Source organism: Pelophylax lessonae (genome assembly GCF_965119305.1).
Source record: "Pelophylax lessonae genome assembly, chromosome: 3".
Taxonomy (NCBI): Eukaryota; Metazoa; Chordata; class Amphibia; order Anura; family Ranidae; genus Pelophylax; species Pelophylax lessonae.
This window is the reverse complement of record NC_138770.1, coordinates 527710751-527731966: the sequence shown is the minus strand read 5'-3', so window position 1 is coordinate 527731966 and position 21216 is coordinate 527710751. Positions and strand designations below refer to the sequence as shown.

Sequence of the window (21216 nt, the reverse complement as noted above, 5' to 3'; positions counted from 1 at the left end):
AGGGGAAGTGGGGTGGTGGTGGGCAGAAATAAGGGAGAAAATGAAATGTAAGAGTGTTCTTTACTTTTTTATGGATATATGTATTTTGTATAATGAGAAAATTAACCACTTGCTGACCGCCCCGCGCAGATTTACTGCAGCAGGGCGGCTCGGCTGCGCATAATTACGTAGATCTACATGATTATGTGCACGCGGTTTTGCCGGCGCATGCGCTACTGGAGCCACGCAGACCTCAGGAAGATCGTGGTCGGCCTCCCGCGATCTTCGGCAAAACTGACAGGAGAGCCATCTGATATGTGAACAATGCCAGATGGCTCTTCTGTCAGAGAGGCAGGGAAAGATTGTGTGATTCAGCTAAGCTAAGCTGAATCACAGATCTCTCACTGCCTCTGTTCAATCCCCCCCCCCCCACGATTAGTAAGCACATCTAGTGAACACATTTAACCCCTTGATCACCCCCAGTGTTAACCCCTTCCCTGCCAGTGTCATTTATACAGTAACAGTGCATACTATTAGATTTGTCTGCTGCAATGTCGCAGTCCTGATAAAAATAGCTGATCACCGCCATTACTAATAAAAAAATAAATAAAAAAATCCATAAATTTATCCCGTAGTTTGTAAACGCTATAACTTTTGCACAAACCGATTATTATACGCTTTTTGGGATTTATTTTTTACCAAAAATATGTAGCAGGATACAAATTGGCCTAAACTGATAAAAAATCTTGATTGTTTTAATTTATTTATTGGGAATGTTTTATAGCAGGAAGTAAAAAATATTGGTGTTTTTTTTCAAAATGTACGCTTTTTTTTGTTTATAGCGCAAAAACAAAAAACCGCAGCGGCGATCAAATACCACCAAAAGAAAGCTCTATTTGTGGGAAAAAAAGGACATCAATTGTATTTGGGTACGGTGTGCAATTTTCGGTTAAATCAACGCAGTTCCGAATCGCAAAAAAATGGCCTGGCCGTTAAGGGGGTAAAACCTTCCGGGGCTGAAGTGGTTAATAAACTTTATATAAATGAATATAGTGTACATTGGCCTAGTTATATGCATCTCTTTGAGCATTATGTGTGCATAGTAAATACTTTGAGAGTACAGTATGGCTATTTGGTGAAATTTGCAAATGGAACAGCATTTGTGCGCACACTTAGTAAATTGGGCCCTATGAGCTAGCCTATACACGGTGGATTACAGAGAACATAGAATTAGGTAAATTGAGTGCATTTTCTGATTTAGGTACAGCTGCAGTGTTGTAGATAGCATTATTGGATTCCTGATTGGTTTCATTTATGCCCTGGAGTTGCTCTTTAGCAGTCTTGAGGCCGTAATGGGTGAATGATCAGATCCGGATCATTTACAAGACAACCTAACGATCAGCCTAATGCTAACTGGAAGTCCAGGAGATTCAGCTACAACCTCCATGCTTCTGCAGTAAATCGGACAATTCGAGAAAATGGTGTATGTATACACCTGCCTGTCACTTTCAAGGAAAGGATGAACTTTTAGTAGTTGGTATCTGATGGAGTCATATTGCTACAGACATGCATATAGGGTGGATTGTATGTAAGTATTGCAATCCTTATCAATGTAAATCAAATGGGTGGGTGGGGGCAGTTGCTATGTTTTTTTGCTTTAACCTGTCCCTGTGAAAGACCACCTGGTATATAATTTACAGAAGCATTGGATTTAAAATCATATGACACATTTTAGCTTTAACCACTTCAGCCCCGAAAGGTTTTGCCCCCTAATGACCAGGCCATTTTTTGTGATTCGGCACTGCATTAATTTAACGGACAATTGCGCGGTCATGCGACACTACACCTAAATAAAATCGATGTCCTTTTTTTTCCCAAAATAGAGATTTCTTTTGGTGGTATTTGATCACCTGTGTGATTTTTATTTTTTGCTCTATAAACAGAAAAACAGCAGCAATTCTAAAAAAAAAAATAAAAACTATATTTTTCACTTTCTGCTATAAACATTCCCAAAAAAAAAAAAAAACTAACAATATAATTTTTTCATAATTTTAGGCCAATTTGTATTCTGCTACATATTTTTGTTAAAAAAAATCCCAATAAGCGTTTTTTGATTGGTTTGCGCAAAAGTTATCACGTCTACAAACTAGGGGAAAGATTTGTCATTTTAATTTATTTTTTTTTTTTACTAGTAATGGCGGCGATCTGCGATTTTTTAGCGGGACTGCGACATCGCAGCGGACAGATCAGACCCCTAACTGACATTTTTGACACTTTTGGGGGAACCAATGACATCACTACAGTAATCAGTGCTAAAAAGTATGCACTGTTACTGTAATAATGACACTGACAGGGAAGGGGTTAACCCAGGGGTGATCAAAGGGTTAAGAGTGAGCCTAGGGGAGTGTTTTCTAACTGTATGGGGGAGGGACTTGTAGAATCAACACAGAGACCTGTGATCCTAAATAGGCGCTCTGTGTTCACTCCAGAGAGAACAGTGGTCTGCTGTGTTTACGACAGCAGATCGTCGTTCTCTCTCCATGGGGAGGTATCACGGGTGCCCAGTGACAATCGCGGCCACTGGCCCCATGGCCCCGCTACCTAATGGGAGCACGCGCCCCCAGGAGAGCTCCCGCGAACCGACATACCTATTGGTTAGCGCAGCCGAGCCAGCTGCGGCGGGTGGTCGGCAAGTGTTTAGGAACCTTTAATCACAGGGTATAAAGCTCAAGATGCAGAAATGTGTGTAGTCTTGTACATCTTCTAGCAATACTACTCATAAATGATGCTAGTGCAATTTATTACCGTATGTAATAGCACATGTTCCTCTTATGTACTGGCTTTTCTAGAATCCCATGAGAGTTATTGAGTGAGCAATCATATGTCATGTTTGCTAAGGTTATAGCTTGCTCTTTACGTATTTGTCTTTGCAGAGGAGAATCTCAAAGTTTTTGCGCTCCTTCCCTAACACATTATACATTTTTCGATACAAAATAATCTATGATCGTTGACAATTTCATGATTATTTTGTTGCATGAAGTGTGTTGACTGCAGTCTCCTCCTAGTGTTTTACTTTGCTTACTGTCAAATGTATTTCGTTAACAGACCTTTAAAGAGGCTTTAAAAGACATTTATTACACAAATGTTCAGGTTCAGCTATGTGCTGAGCAAGCGGTTTAATGAAAGAAGGTTTTATATGAGCATTTTCTCAGAAAGACCCAAACACAAATCTTTGTACTCTTATTTTTTATTTTTTTTTGCCTAAAGTTGGAATGTGGTTTGCAACTATTGGCTTCAATTGGATTCCCTAATAATAATACTGAAAAAAATTACTTTTAAAGTTACACTACAGTCAACCAAAAAAAATCAGTAGTATGCACCCCTTCACCCCCATCCTCCAATCTTTTATAGTAACGTTGAATTGTCTGTTTAGTCTAGGGGAGGTTTAACCCTTGATTAAGATCTATGCTATCAGGAACACACACAAAATTGTGCAGATGTGTGGGTTCAAAATTCATAATGGCACCCCCATGAATTGGCCAAACAGCTCAGTTTGGTATGGCGAAATTTTAATAAAAGGGTCGGGAACTTCTTGCTGCCTTTCCCCTGGGTAGAGCAGCCCATTGAAATGAATAAAAGTAAATCCACAAACTAGCAAAGCCCACTACAAGTCCCAGCTTCCAATGTCCAATGGCAGACATTTTAATGGGATACACTCTAATCAGAATCCCATTTGTCAGAAGGATGATCAGGAAATATGACAGGAGGATCTTGCAGCTTCCAGAAGACATCCAGGATGATCCAAAGCAGCTCAAACAACAAGAAAACAGGATCACTGGATTCTCATTAGTGTAACAATATTAATTAATTTTTAAAAAACACACTAAAGCCCAGTACATGGGGGCTGAATGTCGACATTCTGCCCATGTGTATGGCATTGGTCGGCTTCTGTCAGATGAGCATGCTGGAAAACCAGCGGCTGACTGGCTCCCGATCAGTAGCTGAGAGCGCTAACCAGGGTGATCTGGCTGTCCCCCTGTCAGAACACAATAGCTCAGTGGGGGAGATTTTTGTACTAACATCGGATTGTTAGTACAGCGGCTCCGACCGGAGCTGTCAGTTTTTTTTTTCATTCAACCCAGCGAAAAACTAGTGGTGTGTACTAGGCTTTACAGTAAAATCTGGAAATCAGCATCAGCATCCAAAATTTTAACTGTGTGCTAATATTTTTTTTTAATTAATGTTATGCTAATGAGGATCCTGTGCTCCTGTTTTCTTGTTGCTCATTGAAATGAATAGGCTACCCTACATATAATGTGCAGTAGCAACTGTGCAGGTCAGAACCTAAGATTAAGTAGAGAAATACTTACTTTATTCCTCGCTCCCATAGGCTCCCCCCGTCCCCCGTATGACCAGTTGTAGGGCTGCCCCCTCCCTGACATCTTTATGTATAATTCAGCACAGCATACTATACTCAAGGAACTCAAGGGACTGCACACATTGCAGGGGTGGAGGAGATGCCAGCTGACAGGGAGCTAGGGATAAGGTTTTAGAAGTATTCTTCTTATTTAACCCCCCCTAGACTAAATGAGAGTTTAACCCTACACATACGACTAGTATTTTTTTAGTTGACTGATCTTCAGCTTTAAAAGTCAGGCATCTATCTCTACAGTGGGAGCTCTATTATTTTAGCTAAATGGGATAGCACAGTCACTAACGTTAAAAGGGGAGAACTGGATTTAGCCCCTTTTTTCTCGTTACTTTATAATTTTACTTTTGTGGAATCGTATAGTATTATTATTTTTATTATTATTATTATTACTATTGTATTTCATGTTAAAAAGTGGGTACTGCACAATTTGACTGGCATGTTTTGAGATATTCTAAAATAGTAGTGCTCCCTCTGTAATAAAGTAGTTTTTAATCTGCGTAGTATACTGATCTCAAAGTTAACGATGTGCTTGATTACCCAATAACCTTGTTTTCTTTATTTGCTATTATTATTTAATCACAACTAGAACTTTAACTATAGAGTGGATCCCCAATAACTACTCAAGCTCACCTGTTATTGTGTTTTCCCAGCTACATCAGCATCCACTATGATAGCTACTAACATGACTACTAATAGCACCGATATTCCAGAAACTGGTAAGAAACCCAAAGTACAATATATATTATTACTTTGTTGCATGTATCGGTGAACATTAGCAAATGTGTTCATATACATCCCGCAGATGATTATTGCAACAGACTTACATTTTAAAAGTGTAAACGTCCTTGCTCTTAACTGTATTTCTAGATTTGCAATAAACTTGTAAGCTATTTTTAAGATAATGTAATCAAGTTTAGAGTGTAGTTCCATTAAGAAATTAAAATGGTGTACTTTGTGATTTGGTGATTTCATGCAGTGTTTCTCTTCTTTAGCTGTAGACAAAGCTGTTTATATCAGTTTTCAGGATAGGGTGGGTAAGGTTTAGACCTTCTGTCAAGTTTTTATTACAGTCCCCCAAATCCAACATTTTAGAGTAGCCCCTAGAACAAAAGGTCAGAGGAAACCTTTCAATGGGGGACACATGTTCTAGGGATGGCTGTCTAAGAGGGGCATTCCCCTCACTTTAAGAGGTTCCCTTTAATGTTCTGTTTCATCTCTGGGACCAGAAGTAAAGAGAAATGTCCCAAATGGTACATAGAAGGCAAAAAAAAAAAACCTGGTAGGTGAAAACCAAAAATAGCCATAGATACACTTTGAGTACATTGACTAGGTCATGTTTTCGAGGATTTAATCAGTGTTGCCTATTTGCTAAAGGAAAGTCTAAAATATGACCATTTTTTGAGGATTGGAGCTGAAAAATGGAATGAAAGTACACAGAATTGTATTAATTTGGTGTTGCTGAAGCAGGGTCAATGCTTGTATATCCCAAAGCTGCCACTCTGCCAACAAACAGTTTCATGTAAACCTGTTCTCAGGTGGTCCCTGGTCTCAGCTTCATCTTCGGTTCTAAAAGACAAAAAGAATAGGATTGGGTGCTTCTCCTATATTTTACATGGGGAAGAAAGTGAAAAAAAATGGTTTCTAACAGTTTAGAATTTGTGATTGGAAGCAAAAGTGTTGTATGTGCTGTTATTAACCAAATTTTAACCAGTTCAGAAATTTCAGTGCTTGCTGGGGTTTCTTTTCCACAAACAACAAAGCATTTTTCTAGTTCTTCAGAGTTTTTGTATTGTTTCTTACTTTTGTCATTTATTGAGGTATGCTTCTGTTTGTGAGTTTGCTTTGCCTTGTGCTACATCAAAGGTTATTTCAAACATAATCAGTTGTTGCCATCTACATTTCATGTCAGTACATTTATCACTACTATGTGCATGTTTTAGTTTTCTTCATATATTGGGACCATTAAATATGTAAAGTTACAAATAATGTGCATCTTAGTGAAGCATGCCATTCAACATTCTATTTTCCAATGCAAAGTATTTGAAAATTATACTTCTCCCTCTGTGTGGTTCTTTAATAAAATATGTTTACTCTACTATTCATTGACTTTGGTAATCTCAGCATGCAGTGAAGTGGAATATTGTGTCCTCTAGTTTTTTCAGCAGAATGTACATTAAATATCATTGTGTGTGTGTATAAATATATATATATATATATATATATATATATATACACACTATATTACCAAAAGTATTGGGATGTCTACCTTTACACGCACATGAACTTTAATTGCATCCCAGTCTTAGTCGGTAGGGTTCAATATTGAGTTGGCCCACCCTTTGCAACTATAACAGCTTCAACTCTTCTGGGAAGGCTGTTCACAAGGTTTAGGAGTGTGTCTACGGGAATGTTTGACCATTCCTCAAGAAGTGCATTCGTGAGGTCACGCACTGATGTTGGACGAGCAGGCCCGTCTCGCAGTCTCTGCTCTAATTCATCCCAAAGGTGTTCTATTAGGTTAAGGTCAGGCCAGTCAAGTTCCTCCAGCCCAAAATCGCTTATCAATGACTTCATAGACCTTGCTTTGTTCACTGGTTCAAATCATTTGGTGGAGGGGGATTATGGTGTGGGTTTTTTTTTTTTTTTTTTTTTAGGGGTTAGGCTTTGCCCCTTACTTCCAGTGAAGGGAACTTTGTGGAAACAGTTTTGGGATGGCCTCTTTCTGTTCCAACATGACTGTGTACCAGTGCACAAAGCAAGGTCCATAAAGACATGGGTGAGCAAGTTTAGGGTGGAGGAACTTGACTGGCCTGCACAGAGTCTTGACCTCAATGCAGGAGAACTCCTTTGGGATGAATTAGAGCGCAGACTGCGAGCCAGGCCTTCTAGTCCACATCAGTGCCTGACCTCACAAATGCACTTCTGGAAGAATGGCCAAACATTTCCATAGACACACTTCTATTGTGGACAGCTTTTCCAGAAGAGTTGAAGCTGTTATAGCTGCAAAGGGTGGGCCAACTCAATATTGAATCCTACCGACATAGACTGGGATGCCATCATAGTTCATATGCATGTAAAGGCAGGCGTCTAATACTTTGGTAATATAGTGTGTAAATAATTATATATATATATATATATATATATATATATATATATATACACACACACACTGTATATATATATATATATATATATATATATATATATATATATATATAGAGGGAGAGAGAGAGAAAAAGAGAAATCAGGCCTAACATCATTGGTAATGTGTATATTATGTACAAGTAACAGTTTTTTTTTCCAATCCATTTACTGTATGGCATAACACATGCAGATCCGCAGGAACTCAACGTTCCTGCTACATTTCCCATCAGAATGAAGAGAAACCCTGTCACTCGTTCCTTTGCAAGCTGGCAGCTGCAGATGCAAGACTCCAGAATAAAAGGTGTACGAAACATAGGAATAATCTCTACTCCAATTGTGTGGCCAATAAAACAAAGACCTACATCAAATGAGAAAAGTAGCACATCTAAAACGGCGGCCAACTTTTGGTTCTTGACCATGACAACACTGTCTTCTTGGTCTGCTCCTACAAATCAAAGAGTAACCACAGAAAACAGGCTCTTGGAAGCCTTTAGAGAAGAAATTTCAACCCATGAAGCATTGTCTAACAGTATATCTGCAATTTTTATTAATGCCTCTAGCAACGAGTCTTCAAACTCAGCTAGAGAAGATGATTTTTCTGCTGTAGAAGCAAACGGTTCTGGGAGCCAAGATGAGTGGTATTTGGCTCCATTTATGAAATTCAATCGCACATCATTCAATAGTACACAGCATAGCTATAGTTATATTAATCAGACATGGTGGTTAAAATGGCTATCTCACCTTAATGACAGGAATACACCAACTTCAAATGAAAAAAAGATTGTAAAGTCTGGCAGTGAGCACAGTAAAATATCAACATATTTACTTTCTGATTCCAAAAACAGAAATCTATCTAGCAGTGTGCATATACACTCTGATAAAAAAACAGAAAATGTATCCTTTTTATTACATGAAAATTCTGCAAATACCCAGGACGTTTTAAATTCAACAATGGAAAGCACAGACAAACAAGATGGAGAGGTTACTGCCGTACTAAGCCCTTCTATGAATGGAATGCATAGTTATGAAACATCTGTGAAGGCAAAATATGTTTTAGACGTTATTAAACCCTCACCAGATTTTGAAAGTAAAGAGCACAACACTTGGATTGCTCAACCTGGTTCTGTTTTGCCCAGAAATAAATATGCACAATATGCACAAAGCAAATTCTCAACAGACATTGTCTCCTGTAATGTTTTTTCAAGTTGCACCACTGTTTATACAGAGCTTGATGGAATAACTAGACTATCACCCACACATTCAAAACATTTACTTGGGAGTTTACTGGTTCATAGAGCAAATATTCAACACATAAGTGGCAACAATATGCAGACTCTTTTATATCTTCAGCCGAGTATGACTCAAGAGATCTTACCTACAAAAAATTTAGGAGACATGGATCAAGAAGAGTTTTACAATGAAGTGTTAATGCCACTTCAACAACAAAGTGTAACAATGTCTGGTCTATTTACAGCAAGCTATGATAAGCTGTATTCACAATCGAAAGGTCATTATGATTTATTGCCCTCAAGTTATGATGTACAAGATGACCAATGGAAGGGAATCACTTTAAAGTATATTACACCTAGTGAAACCTTAAAGTTTCTCATGAAAGGTCCTGATTCTAGACCAACTGTAGAGCTTCCATTTGATAGCTCATCGGTTGAAGTAGTTGTCAGTCCACTGCCAATCTCCAAAATCAATGAAGAAGAACAAGATGAAGCTTCAGGGGATGATAACTTTTTGGAAGTAGACAAACTTTATCTTGTATCTGGAATGTCGCTGGTTGAAACTACAGATAAGAATGAGGGACATTCATATTTAAACCTGGATTTAGGTATTACCCCAACAAAGACATTTTCTTTAAATATTACCTTTAATTCTTCTCTTCAGCTAATGGGTAGTCACTCTGTAAATACAATCATAAACACAAGTGTTTCCTCGAACACAGGAAGTTTTCAAAACACTACAGGGTCAGAAGTGTCTATGTTGTGGATCGTAAGTAAAGTAAATCTTATGGAAACATCAAATGCATTAGAGGATTCTAAACAAATAGCTTCATCTCGGCCTATAATTGCTAGTCACACCTCTTCTGTTAAATATAAACTCTTACCATGTACAGTACAGGCCATAGTTGATCCTGAACAACAAATTCAGCAAACTGATGCAAACCCAGGATTTACAGAAAATGAAAGCAATTTAGCTAATACAGAAGCGTCATTCCTAGAAAAAGAGTTTAATATTGTCACAGTCAGTGGTACAATCATTGATGGAACAGTGAAGCAAACTCGTGACCTCAAGAAAACTAAATTATTAGAAACAGGACACAGCATATATGATGCAACACCTCCCTTGATGGATGATCACTCATTACTCACATTGCACACTGATTCTGCATATGCAGGTCATCATGATCCATCTATAAAAAATACTTTATTATCTGCAGATTTTAACACACAAAGGGAGACCACAAGTGCCAACATGTGGCATTATTGGATACAAACAACCTTTGTTGATACACAGATAGGGTCTAGAAGCACCGAGCCAAACATTGTTGAAATGCCTTCAGGAAATACAGCTGTAGAGCCTTTGCCATCAGATTTTGGAGTCTCTATCAGAACACTGGAAACAATTACCACTCAAATCTCACAGGATGCTTCTCTTGGGCAAGAAGGACAAGGCTTTTTCTACAATACTGCTCAAAAGTATATCAGCAATGGAGAGTTTGAAACCGCCACACTCTCACCAACAACCCAGCATTGCACTTCCATGACTCATGTGGCCTGTTTGTGTGGACAGGATATTGAGAAGAGCAGTATGTACACATGTCCTCATAGACTAGATACCTGCATTAACCGTAGGCATGCTTGGAATAGTTGATCATGCAAACATAATATATTATAGATGGAAATTTCTCATAGTCTAGTAGAATTTTTTAAATTATCTTTTAAGTTGTAAAAATATTAATGTGTGAATCTAATCATTTGTATAGGCTTCTACAGGGGTATTTATCAAAGTGACCAGTTCAATGGGAAATCAGCCCATGACATTGTTTTTTTAAGTAGAACTCAGTAATTTTTTTATATATGTTTTCAGGTTCTGATAAATCCCCCACATAATTACTATATTTCTAACCCTTTAATGATTTATTTTCTCTTAGGGGACTGCAAAGACTGAAAATATTTTTAATTTGCACTAATATACCAATCTACCTATATAATGCATACTGTGCCCGTAACTTCCATTTTGAAAAAGGTGCAATCTAATAGATGTTCATAAACAGGGAAATATAGTTCTTGCATCATAGGATATAAAAAGAAAAACCCAGAGAATCTGGAACCCCAGATAGGAGAGTTAGCCCACATTATTCTTCTCAAATTTAGGACTTTAAAGGCTGTGAGGTTGTCATAGACTGGGAGAACGCACAATCTTTAAAATAACAGCTTTTTTTTCAAAATATCAGAAAGGATAAAAACATTATATATAATTTGGACCTATCAGTACTATATCTACATTGAATGTATCTAGGAATATGAGCCTGAATTATGGTTGTACAACTTTTTTATATATAATGTTTTAATCCTTTCTGATATTTTGAATAAAGATATTATTTTAAACATTGTGTGTTCTCCCAGTCTATGACAACCATACAGCCTTTAAAGTTCTAAATCTGAGAAGAATAATGTGGACTAACTCTCCTATCTGGGGTTGAGTTCCCCAATATTCAAGATTCTCTGGGTTCTTCTTTTTATATCCTATGATGCAATTACCCATAAGGATGTGGTTGTGAGTGATTGTCCTTGAACCAATATCTTCTATTCAGGGAAATATAGTTCTGTTTTTTCGTACGGAGAAACCATTTACCAGTTTTAGCTTCTAGCAACCGACCATGTTTCATCCACTGTTTCATTTTTTTACCGTTTCATCAGTTCTATGCTGCTATTCTGTTTTTTTACATATAACCCGGAGTATTTTTTCTAAAACAATCATATCAAAGGCACTAAAGTGACAAGGATGTCCAGGATCCAACTTGAGGATTAGACATGTTGAATAAATATGTCATCTTTGATATTTTACCTGAAAAGAAAAACTGGCCCTTCACATTCATTCTGATTGGACCATACACTAATACCAGCCACAGATAGACAGGTTTTGTTTAGTTTTGATTTGTTAAATTTACCAATTTACGTTAACTTTGTAGTGTTAGAGTATTTCTGTGAATACACTTTGAATGGTTTGGGTAGGTCCTTACAATACACTGTAGTTTATATATTCTGCTAATCCTACCTTACGTATGTAAGTATGAGTGATACACTGTTTTTTAATATCTTAGCATTAACATTTAGGTAAATATGAATAAAAGAAACATTTAAGGACGTATTTACAGTCACTTTAGGGAAAATGAACACTTTACAAACTTTTCCGATCAAAACTTTGTACAAACTTTTCCAAATTTTGTGACTGATTGGGATCCTATTTGAACGCTCCTATATTAAGATTTCTATCCAAAATTAGCAGTTTATAGAGATTGTAAATTCCTTGTCTATGTTTGATCTAGCAATAGACATGAAGTTACAGTCAAAAGAGGCTACAGCCTAAAGATCTTATGTTCACATTTATGTACTAAGCAGGCACCATGATACTTTCAGTATGGTGTAGATACAAAAGTGATCCATTCCAAATGATCCATCTGCTCCCCTAGTTAAGTATTACCTGTACTATGGAAACTCTACCCAAAAAAGAGAAGCAGAGGACAAAGGACTGGATAACACATGCACCATCTGCTAACATGTACTCCTAAAAATATCTTTACGAATTTTGTTAGGCAGAAACTCCAGTTATATACATTAAACAAGGAATAGGCAGCTGAGACTGGTTAGCTAGCTACTCTAAAATAGATGCCCCAATGATACTTTGGAAAAAGCAATGATGATTTATTGTATAAGTGATCTGTACTTTCCACTGTAAATACACAAGAATATTGTTTTCGAACCTGACCATTTCTTTATATTATCTATTTCCTGGAGACATTTTGGATACAAACTGAAATTAATAAAGACAAATAAATATAGCTCGAATCATAACTTGATGTAAAGCTTTTTAGTATACATATTTGAAAATGATAAATTTAAACAAAATTATAGCAGCATACTTTAAAGAATGATTTTAGACTTGTGTATATAAATACCTTAGATGTATTTATTCTGTAAGAACAGTAGGGATGTGTATACATAGCTGAAAGCTGTGACCATAGTGAAAGAAAGGATTGATGCATTCAGAGGTACCCTTGAGGTTGTACATGTCTCCACATTACATGTAAATGTGCGTGACTAAATGCCATTTGTGTCTTTGAGGTAATATACTGAGTTAAGAACTTAATTCATCTTAATTATAGGTAAAGTAAGAACTTTACTGTAAAAAAAAAAAAAAAAATCCTTAATCTGGGAAGATATTATGCTCGACTCTGTGTATATAGTAGGGAAGGCTTTAAAATGAAAGTCAAAAACAAAGCACAAAATGAAATTATTTTTTTTTCCAGAGTATAATGCTTGACGTCTAGTAAATTTAAAAAAGGGATATTTTTTTAAAGATACTTTAATACAATTTATCTTTAAGGCAAAAGCATATATTTGGTTTTGCATTTTGAAGCTGTCATGTAAGGCACAATCTAAAGATCTCTGCACATACCTGATGCAGTCCCCTAAACTGTCCTATCACAACCAGATAGCTGATAAAGTGCTCAAAGCTACGCTTCTGTGTAGTGTCTGGGGGTTACTGCCAGTCGTCACCCCCACAAATTGCCACTATGGAAGGTAGACTTACTGTCTGAAAGGAATAGTTATAATAGGAATGTCCAAGAGGCAGGAAGGGATTTGATAAGGTCAAATCAGGAAGTGCCAAAGCATTGGTAGCCACAGTGGCCTGTGAATCGGACATACAAGGAATGTTTAGAAGCCTACTAGAGGTAAGTGTAACCAATCCCCCTGGTTACCTGTATCTCATGCCTGCAGTAATTTGCCTCTCCTCCACTCAGTGACTCAATCTCTTTAAAGCATACATAGAGTTAGTACTATATAACAGAAAGCATGAAGGGCGTTCCAGCCTGGTGCATTATCAATGGCACCATTTATTATAATAAAAGTGGTAAAAATTATATTCACAATCATAGATCAGTGTTAGGCTCATAAAACTTAAGGAAACGTCAACCATCGTCTCAGCCTGTGGCCCTGGATATGCACAGATGGCACCCATTAATATGTAGCAGATGGAAACATGTTTCAAGGTTATACCCTCTTCCTCATCTCTAGGCTGGTGCATTCTCATAGTTTTCTGTTATTTAGTGTTTTGTATTTGCCTGTCTGAAGAGGGCTGCAAGGCCTAGGGAGCACCTGTTGACCTGTGGAAAACCCAAGCCAGTAGGAAAACCATTTGTGGGAAATATGTATTATCACTTATACCGACCACATCCACCACATCTGAGTGCAGAAGAGATTCTTGGTTTCCTATTATATATTAAGTACAATCATTTTCAAAGGTACATTTCTGTTTTTGTGTAGTGTGTTTTAAAGCAGGAGCATCTTCCAATAGATGTAAAAAAAAAACAGCTATGCATGCATTTTACCGACAATTTAATTATGCAGGAAGTATTGTTCCCCAAAAGGAGCATTGGGGTAAAAAACATGCTAAAATTGCACCTAATGCCAGAAATAAAATGGAAGTTTGAATGGGAACTGATATTAGCAATATACTTGTAACCAAGCTCATACGTTCTTTGCAGTCTCCTCAGAGCACTACATCAATATGAATGTATATACTGGTGTACTAATACTCATTATTACATGATTTCATTAATTGTAATCTCCTGGCATCTATTGGTAAGTAGCCAACTAACACATTGATTTTCAATGAAAAAAATCTTTTTGTTTTAGGGTAAACTTTTAATAAAACATAAAAACATTTTAAAATGTACTACTTGCATACGTTCCACAAAAAGGTCTTTCCTTGATGATTCTGTAGTAATAATAGTATGCATATGTACAGCATTAGGGCTAGGACCCACAACATTTATTTATTTGGCCCGTTCTTCAAATAAAATTCTTGCATTGAAAAAACGTACAGTCTGTCCATGGATGTTTTTTTGTAAGAGATGTAAAGATCCAAGAAGTGCATAATTATAGACGAGCAGACAATGCAAATGCTTTTGGGCCCAAAAGCTCAGGGTGTCCAGAACTCCCTGGCTACACAGTGATTTATGCAGATAGAAGTAACAGTTGACAAATACATTTGGATGAAAGCAACTAGTATTCTGCATCATCTTTGAGTCAGAGATTAAAGAGACAATGGGTCTTTTAAGGATTTTTCACACCTGTCAAGCAAAAACTTCCCTATGCTTGGTAATGGAGCTGTGAAAGGCAAAATTTGAAAACACTCACAGATGATAGTTGGTTAAAGTAAACCCAAAATGCTTTGCCCATACAAGACAAAGCAGGAGATTTACTTTAATGGCAGCCTTATCTCCTCTATTTACTTATCTTCTCACCACTCCCCTGCTGCTCCATTTAGCTGCTAAGAGAAAGGAGAGCCAGCCCCGAGTAATCTTCATATCAGTTCTCATGTGTTTATTCCTTCCAGGCACCACGTGCTCAGGCTAAAAGTTTCCTTTTATCTTATTTTGTAAAAAATCTTAAAATTCACTAATTTGTGGCCCCTATAAACATTTCCCTTTATATTAAAATAACAACTATTATTGATTGCAGCCCTAAATAAAGTGCATTACTTTCTTTTGCAGCCAATTTGGGGTAACACCTTCTTTATATATTTTACATATTCCCATTCACATATTCTAACTTTAAACAAAATTAAAGTTTGCTCTTCTCTTTTCAAAACTCCAGAGCTTTGACCCTGGCCTGCATATTCATGCCTTTTCAGCCTACTCCTGGTTGGGAGAGTGAGTGACCAGAAAGTGACTGAAAGGAGTATAAATAGGCTGGGCCCTTGAACAGCTTTATTTTCATTCCTGGGAAAGTAAGACCTAGCCTGAGGGCTACGGCATTCCCAGGAGACTACTTGCGGATTCAAATAATTATTTTTTGGGGACCCAACTCCTGCTTGGGCTGGAGGACCTCTAGCCTAGCCTCCTGAAAGCATGAAGAAAGTTTATCTGAGGAGTTCCTGTTTAGAATCTAGTTTCCCTTCATATTCAAAAAGGTTGTTCTCACCCTGAAGGAGCATATCAAATTTAGAGTCCTTCATTACAATTTTTTAGAAGTTTTTTTGGAGTATCCCTAACTCACCCTCACCATATCCAAGTTCTTTCAAAAAATAAACTGTGATAAGAAAAGTACAGCCTGTTTTATGACTTGAGTGACTGAGAACTACTGTGTTCCTGGCTGCTATGTACCTATTGGGGAATTGAACCTGGGACTAAACAGCCAGGCCAGTCCTGGGTCTGCGCTACATAGGTATGCTGTGTGAATGGGACCACATAGCGAACATATTGAGGGGTTTCTCAAATTTGGCTGCAAAGGTCTAAATACATTCATTTTATTCTATAAAAATGGCAATTTACATGTAGTAAGAAAGTAAAAAAATAATTTTTGCTTTAACGGCAAAGGAGGTGGGCAGTAAATCGATTTTTTTTTTCTGTCTACCAAAATTCACTTTTTTCATTTAGTTAAGTGTGCTTTCTTTAACATAGATTGATTATACCTAGAATATAGAATACTATTAGAGTAACAATTTGTTGTATTAAATATGTATCCATGGTGGTTATTAATATTTAAAATCAGTTTTAGTGTGCTTTAGCAGTGATACTATCATTGTCATTTGTGCAGGTGGCACATTTTACAGAATTGGAATTACTGTCATATCACAAAACATAAGTGATCTAACTGCTGTCCAAAATACAGTGTTCACCTGGGTAAGTATAATACAAAAATATAGTTTAATTTTGAAAAATTATACCTTGTTTTTTTTTTTATTCTGTGAATATTGGTTTCTACAGTTTTCTTCCATTTTTGGAACATTTATTGAGCAGCAGTGTGATTGTATTTGCTCTATGCCTGTGTTTATGATAATTCAATAATCCCGTAATCAGTTCTGGATTGTTTTGTTGTTTTATACTGTGTAATTTAGGACTGTTGTTACAAGCATTCAGCCAACCATCAGAAATTCTGAACATATTGTGCTGATTTCCTATGATTGTTAGCTTTATCTATTGTCCATAATGTTTTTCCCCCCGAAATACCAGGATTTTCAATCAGGAAAATACTGCATTGTGGCCACTAGATGGAGCTGACAATCATGGGAAATCAACATAATAAAGAGATAGTAAAGCCCCCCCCCCCCCCATCCCCACCAAAAAAAAAACACTACAAGGTAAATCATAATGTGCTAGATTATGAAAGACTTATCTTGAAATTAAACCCTGCAGGTGCTTCCATCTTTACTTCGTCTTTCTTTCTGGGTTGGTTTCTTGAATGGCCGAGCCGCAATGACATCACTTCCACGCATGCTGCTTACGACACAGGGCTCTAAAGGAATGGTACAGGTATGCCGTTCCTTTAGAGCGCATGCACCGATGCGGTCACCGGCTTCTGTTCCCTAGAATATCTCCTAAACGGCGCAGGTTTAGGAGATATCCATTTAATCTACAGGTAAGCGTTATTATAAGCTTACCTGTAGGTTAAAATAAACATTCAGATTTTACTACCACTTTAAGCATACAGTCAGAATATGTGATATCTGGGCGAATGCTTGTGACATGTTCAAAAATGTTTTTTCATAAATAGACCCCTAAATGTTAGATCAGCATGCTCTGGGGCTAAATAACAAAATGACATGAGACCAATTTTAGATCAGATGACTTAGGGAAAACTTGAATGGCTTTGGGATGATTTTCTTTTAATTTTTAAAACAAACATATGTTTTTACACTTTTGTTGTGTGTATTTTTTTTACTATATATGTGCAATGTTTAAAGCTATATATAACACAGTACAGCACTGTGGTTTATCTAGAAAACACAGAAGAAGAAGAAGCCATCGTTCAGGTTTATTGGAACAGAGTTGTCCAGTAAGAGATGAGTCACTGCTCTGACTCATTCATGTGTGTAAATTCCAGCTTGAGCCATTGATTCTTGTAAACAAAATGTTTTCTTAAACAAGAGAGCTAAGGATATAGAGAAAATCATGTGAAATCCTATTAGAGCTTCACTTGCTGGTTTAAAAAGAAAATATAATATGTACTGTAAAAACATTCACCAGTCTAATTAAGTCCTAAATGGTAGTAGTGTGGCTATTAAGCACATTTATTTGCCACAATCCTGCCATGAAGTTCCAGTGCCTGACCTAATCATAATCTACCAAATGTATATTTGTGGCCCTGTGGGCACTGCCTGAATCAACAGTTTTATTTTTCATTTGACTTATGTCAAACATGCTGGGTGCAAAACACTTGGTTGTACAGCATCTGCATCCAATCAGCTGCAGGGATTGTTCAGGGATGAGAATACAATAAACCACAATAGGAGATTAATTTATCTGGCCTGTTGAATAAGGGAAACTGTTAGATTAAATTTGTTTAGCCCACAGGCTGAATGAAAGAAATCTATACTTGTATGGCCTGCTCTTCACTTGATAAATACACTGCTCAAAAAAATTAAAGGAACACTTTGAAAACACATCAGATCTCAATGGGGAAAAAAATGCTGGATATCTATACTGATATGGACTGGGTAATGTGTTAGAGCAAAAGGATGCCACATCGTTTGATGGAAATAAAAACAATCAACCTACAGAGGTTTGAATTCAATACATATAGTGTGCTCATGTATAGTCACTCCAAAATGTGCCACATCCCAAAAATGAAGACTACAATGGAAATTCCCCTTAGGGTGGGACTTTATAGGCACGAATAAATGGAGGTTTAAATTCAAAGACACCCCGAAAATCAAAGTGAAAAAATGATGCAGCAGGCTAGTCCATTTTGCTGAAATTTCATTGCAGCAACTCAAAATGGTAGTCAGTAGTTTGTATGGCCCCCACGTGCTTGTATGCATGCCTGACAACGTCAGGGCATGCTCCTAATGAGACAACAGATGGTGTCCTGGGATATTTCCTGCCAGATCTGGACCAGGGCATCACTGAGCTCCTAAGCAGACTGAGGTACAACCTGGTGGCATCGGATGGACCGAAACATAATGTCCCAGAGATTTTCAGTTGAATTTAGATTAGGCGAGTGTGGAAGCCATTCAGTGGTATTACCTCCTTAATTCTCCAGGAACTGGCTGGCTGAATTTGCCTCCCCAGACTATTACTGTCCCACCACCAATCCGGTCATGCTGAACGATGCTACAGGCAGCATAACTCTCCAAACCCTTCTACGTCTGTCACATGTGCTCAGGGTGAAACTGTTCTCATATGTGAAAAGCACAGGGCACCAGTGGCGGACCTGCCAATTCTGGTTTTTAATGGCAAATGCCAATCGAGCTCCATGGTGCTGGGTAGTGAGCACAGGGCCCACTAAAGGACGTTGGGTCCTCAGTAAAAGTGTTCCTTTAATTTTTGTTTTTTCATTTAGGTTTAAATGGCTTTTGAAGGTTATGGAAGCTCCTTTCAACTCTTGTACCAAAATGGCCCCTCAATAGCCTCTTTTTATTATTGTATAATTTTTTTTTTATTCAAAAAAAGTGAAATAAAAAATAAATATTGATTAAATGCACAAAAATAGAACAAAACAATAAATCAAATAACAGTTATAAAAATACACTAAACTACCCTAAATTTATAAAAGTATCTACCCTTAAATAAATTAAAAAAATATATTTTTCGCAAACTGCAATTTTGAGTGAAACTGAATTTATGTTTCAGGGAAAAATTTGTATGCAGCCAAAATCCATAGTTTTGCATGAAAATCCTCATCTTTAATAGTAATCATTTGCTCAAATAAAAATCTGTCTTTTTCCACCCACTAATTTTTAGAATACTGTAGAAAAACCTTTTGAAAATCGCTTTGTAGATTACTTCGTTATTATTTTTGTAGTTCCTAGGGTTGCATCCCTTAAACAGAGAAAAAGATAAGATGAGGCGTCATTGGAAAAAAAAAGGCTGGGATTTTAGCTGTAAGAGAAACAAATGAAGGTAGGAAATAGTCATAGAATTTTAAGGCAGGAAATTTTGTTCAGCTGTAAAATAATATACTTGACCTAGACAAAGATCAGTTAAAACACTTTCCAAAATATTAACTTTCCTTTTAAATTATTGTTGACAGGAAATTGGTCATTATTTTCAATATGTGGACATTCAGCAGTTTTACATGTTATTCTAAATATGTTATGTGTTATAATTGTTATGTGTAAAATGTGTTATAATTGTTATAGTTACTATGTGTGAAATATGTTTTTTTTTCCAGCTTAACTCGACATTTCAGCATTGGAATTATTCCGTGTATGTTGTAAATATGAGGTAAGAGCACTGTAAAACTCAGTTCATAATGATGTCATTATTAAAGAAATTTGTTGTAGAAATACCTTCAAATAATTTTATATATGCAACTGGCTGTTAATATGTAGATTAGAATATGAAAACATGCCTATTTGAGCTCAGGGATGGATTTCTGCATGACCGACATTGGCTGTGAATTAGGATGGCAACATATGCCCACCCAAACATCATGCCGAATACTGTTAATAACATGTTCCAATGCAGGGGTAGACATACCATTTGTGCAGACTGTGAAGCTGCACAAGAGCCCCCTGGAACTTTTATGGTAGATAATGGGCAGATGGGTGCTGGGACATCTCCCGCTGTCACATAGACCTGTACACTGTTTACCTCTATTTAATTTTCAGTAGATAAACTATGAGTGAGTGTTTTTACTTGGCCAGTAGATTAATGGGGACCCAAAAAATGGTCTTACACAGGAGTCCTTTAGTGGCTCTGTCCACCACTGTGTCCATGTATAATAAAAGGTTTCAGGTGGAAATCCTGCCTGTCAGGGTAATTCAGATTGGTCCTTGATGGTGCTGTCCCTGAATACTTTGTGCATTTTAACTAATGGGAAAATATACTGTGTACTTCTTATCCCCAAACCTAGAAAAGAATAGTTAAAGTGACACTAAATCTTCAGATTTTTTATTTTAAAAATAACAAACATGTTATACTTACCTGCCATGTACAATGGTTTTGCACACGCAGTCCGAATTCTCCTCTTATGGGGTCCTTCACCGGCGCTCCTGGCTCTTCCACCACTAAACTCCTCCAGAGCAAGCTACTTGCTCTGGGGTACTCGTGTGTGCTAGCTCCTGAGCCACCTCTGTGTGACTATAAGACTCACAGAGCTTGGCTCAGCCCCACTCCCAGCTCCCAGGAGCCAATAGCTCCCGCTGCTCTGTCTCAGCCAATGAGGAGAGGGAGATCTGGGAGAGCCAAGGCTCCTTTACACAGTGCTGGACTGGGCTCAGGTAAGTAATTGGGGGGCTGGGGGGGGGGGGCAGCAGCACTCTAAAGAATTTTCTACCTTTATGCATTTAATGCATGAAGGTAAAAAAAACCTTCAGCCTTTACCACCACTTTGCCAAGATGTTATTTTGCTTCTTTTTTTCTTTTTTTTCATGTCAGATTTAATTGTGCTGACACTATCCCATCACTTGGGCGGTTGAGA

The 21216-nt window shown here is 37.3% G+C and overlaps 1 protein-coding gene across 5 annotated transcripts in view; it reads left to right on the top strand.

Annotated features, from left to right (window-relative positions):
- ADGRG6 (adhesion G protein-coupled receptor G6) overlaps window positions 1-21216 on the top strand; it is a 284077-nt gene that overhangs the window by 185127 nt on the left and 77734 nt on the right. For 4 of the 5 annotated variants that reach the window (XM_082249117.1, XM_082249116.1, XM_082249114.1 and 1 more), the window contains 3 exons: window positions 5062-5127; window positions 16390-16475; window positions 19966-20018. In XM_082249117.1, coding sequence (XP_082105243.1) covers window positions 5062-5127; window positions 16390-16475; window positions 19966-20018 — 205 coding nt within the window. The remainder of the gene's footprint in view (window positions 1-5061; window positions 5128-16389; window positions 16476-19965; window positions 20019-21216) is intronic. The other variant, XM_082249118.1, reaches the window with a different exon arrangement.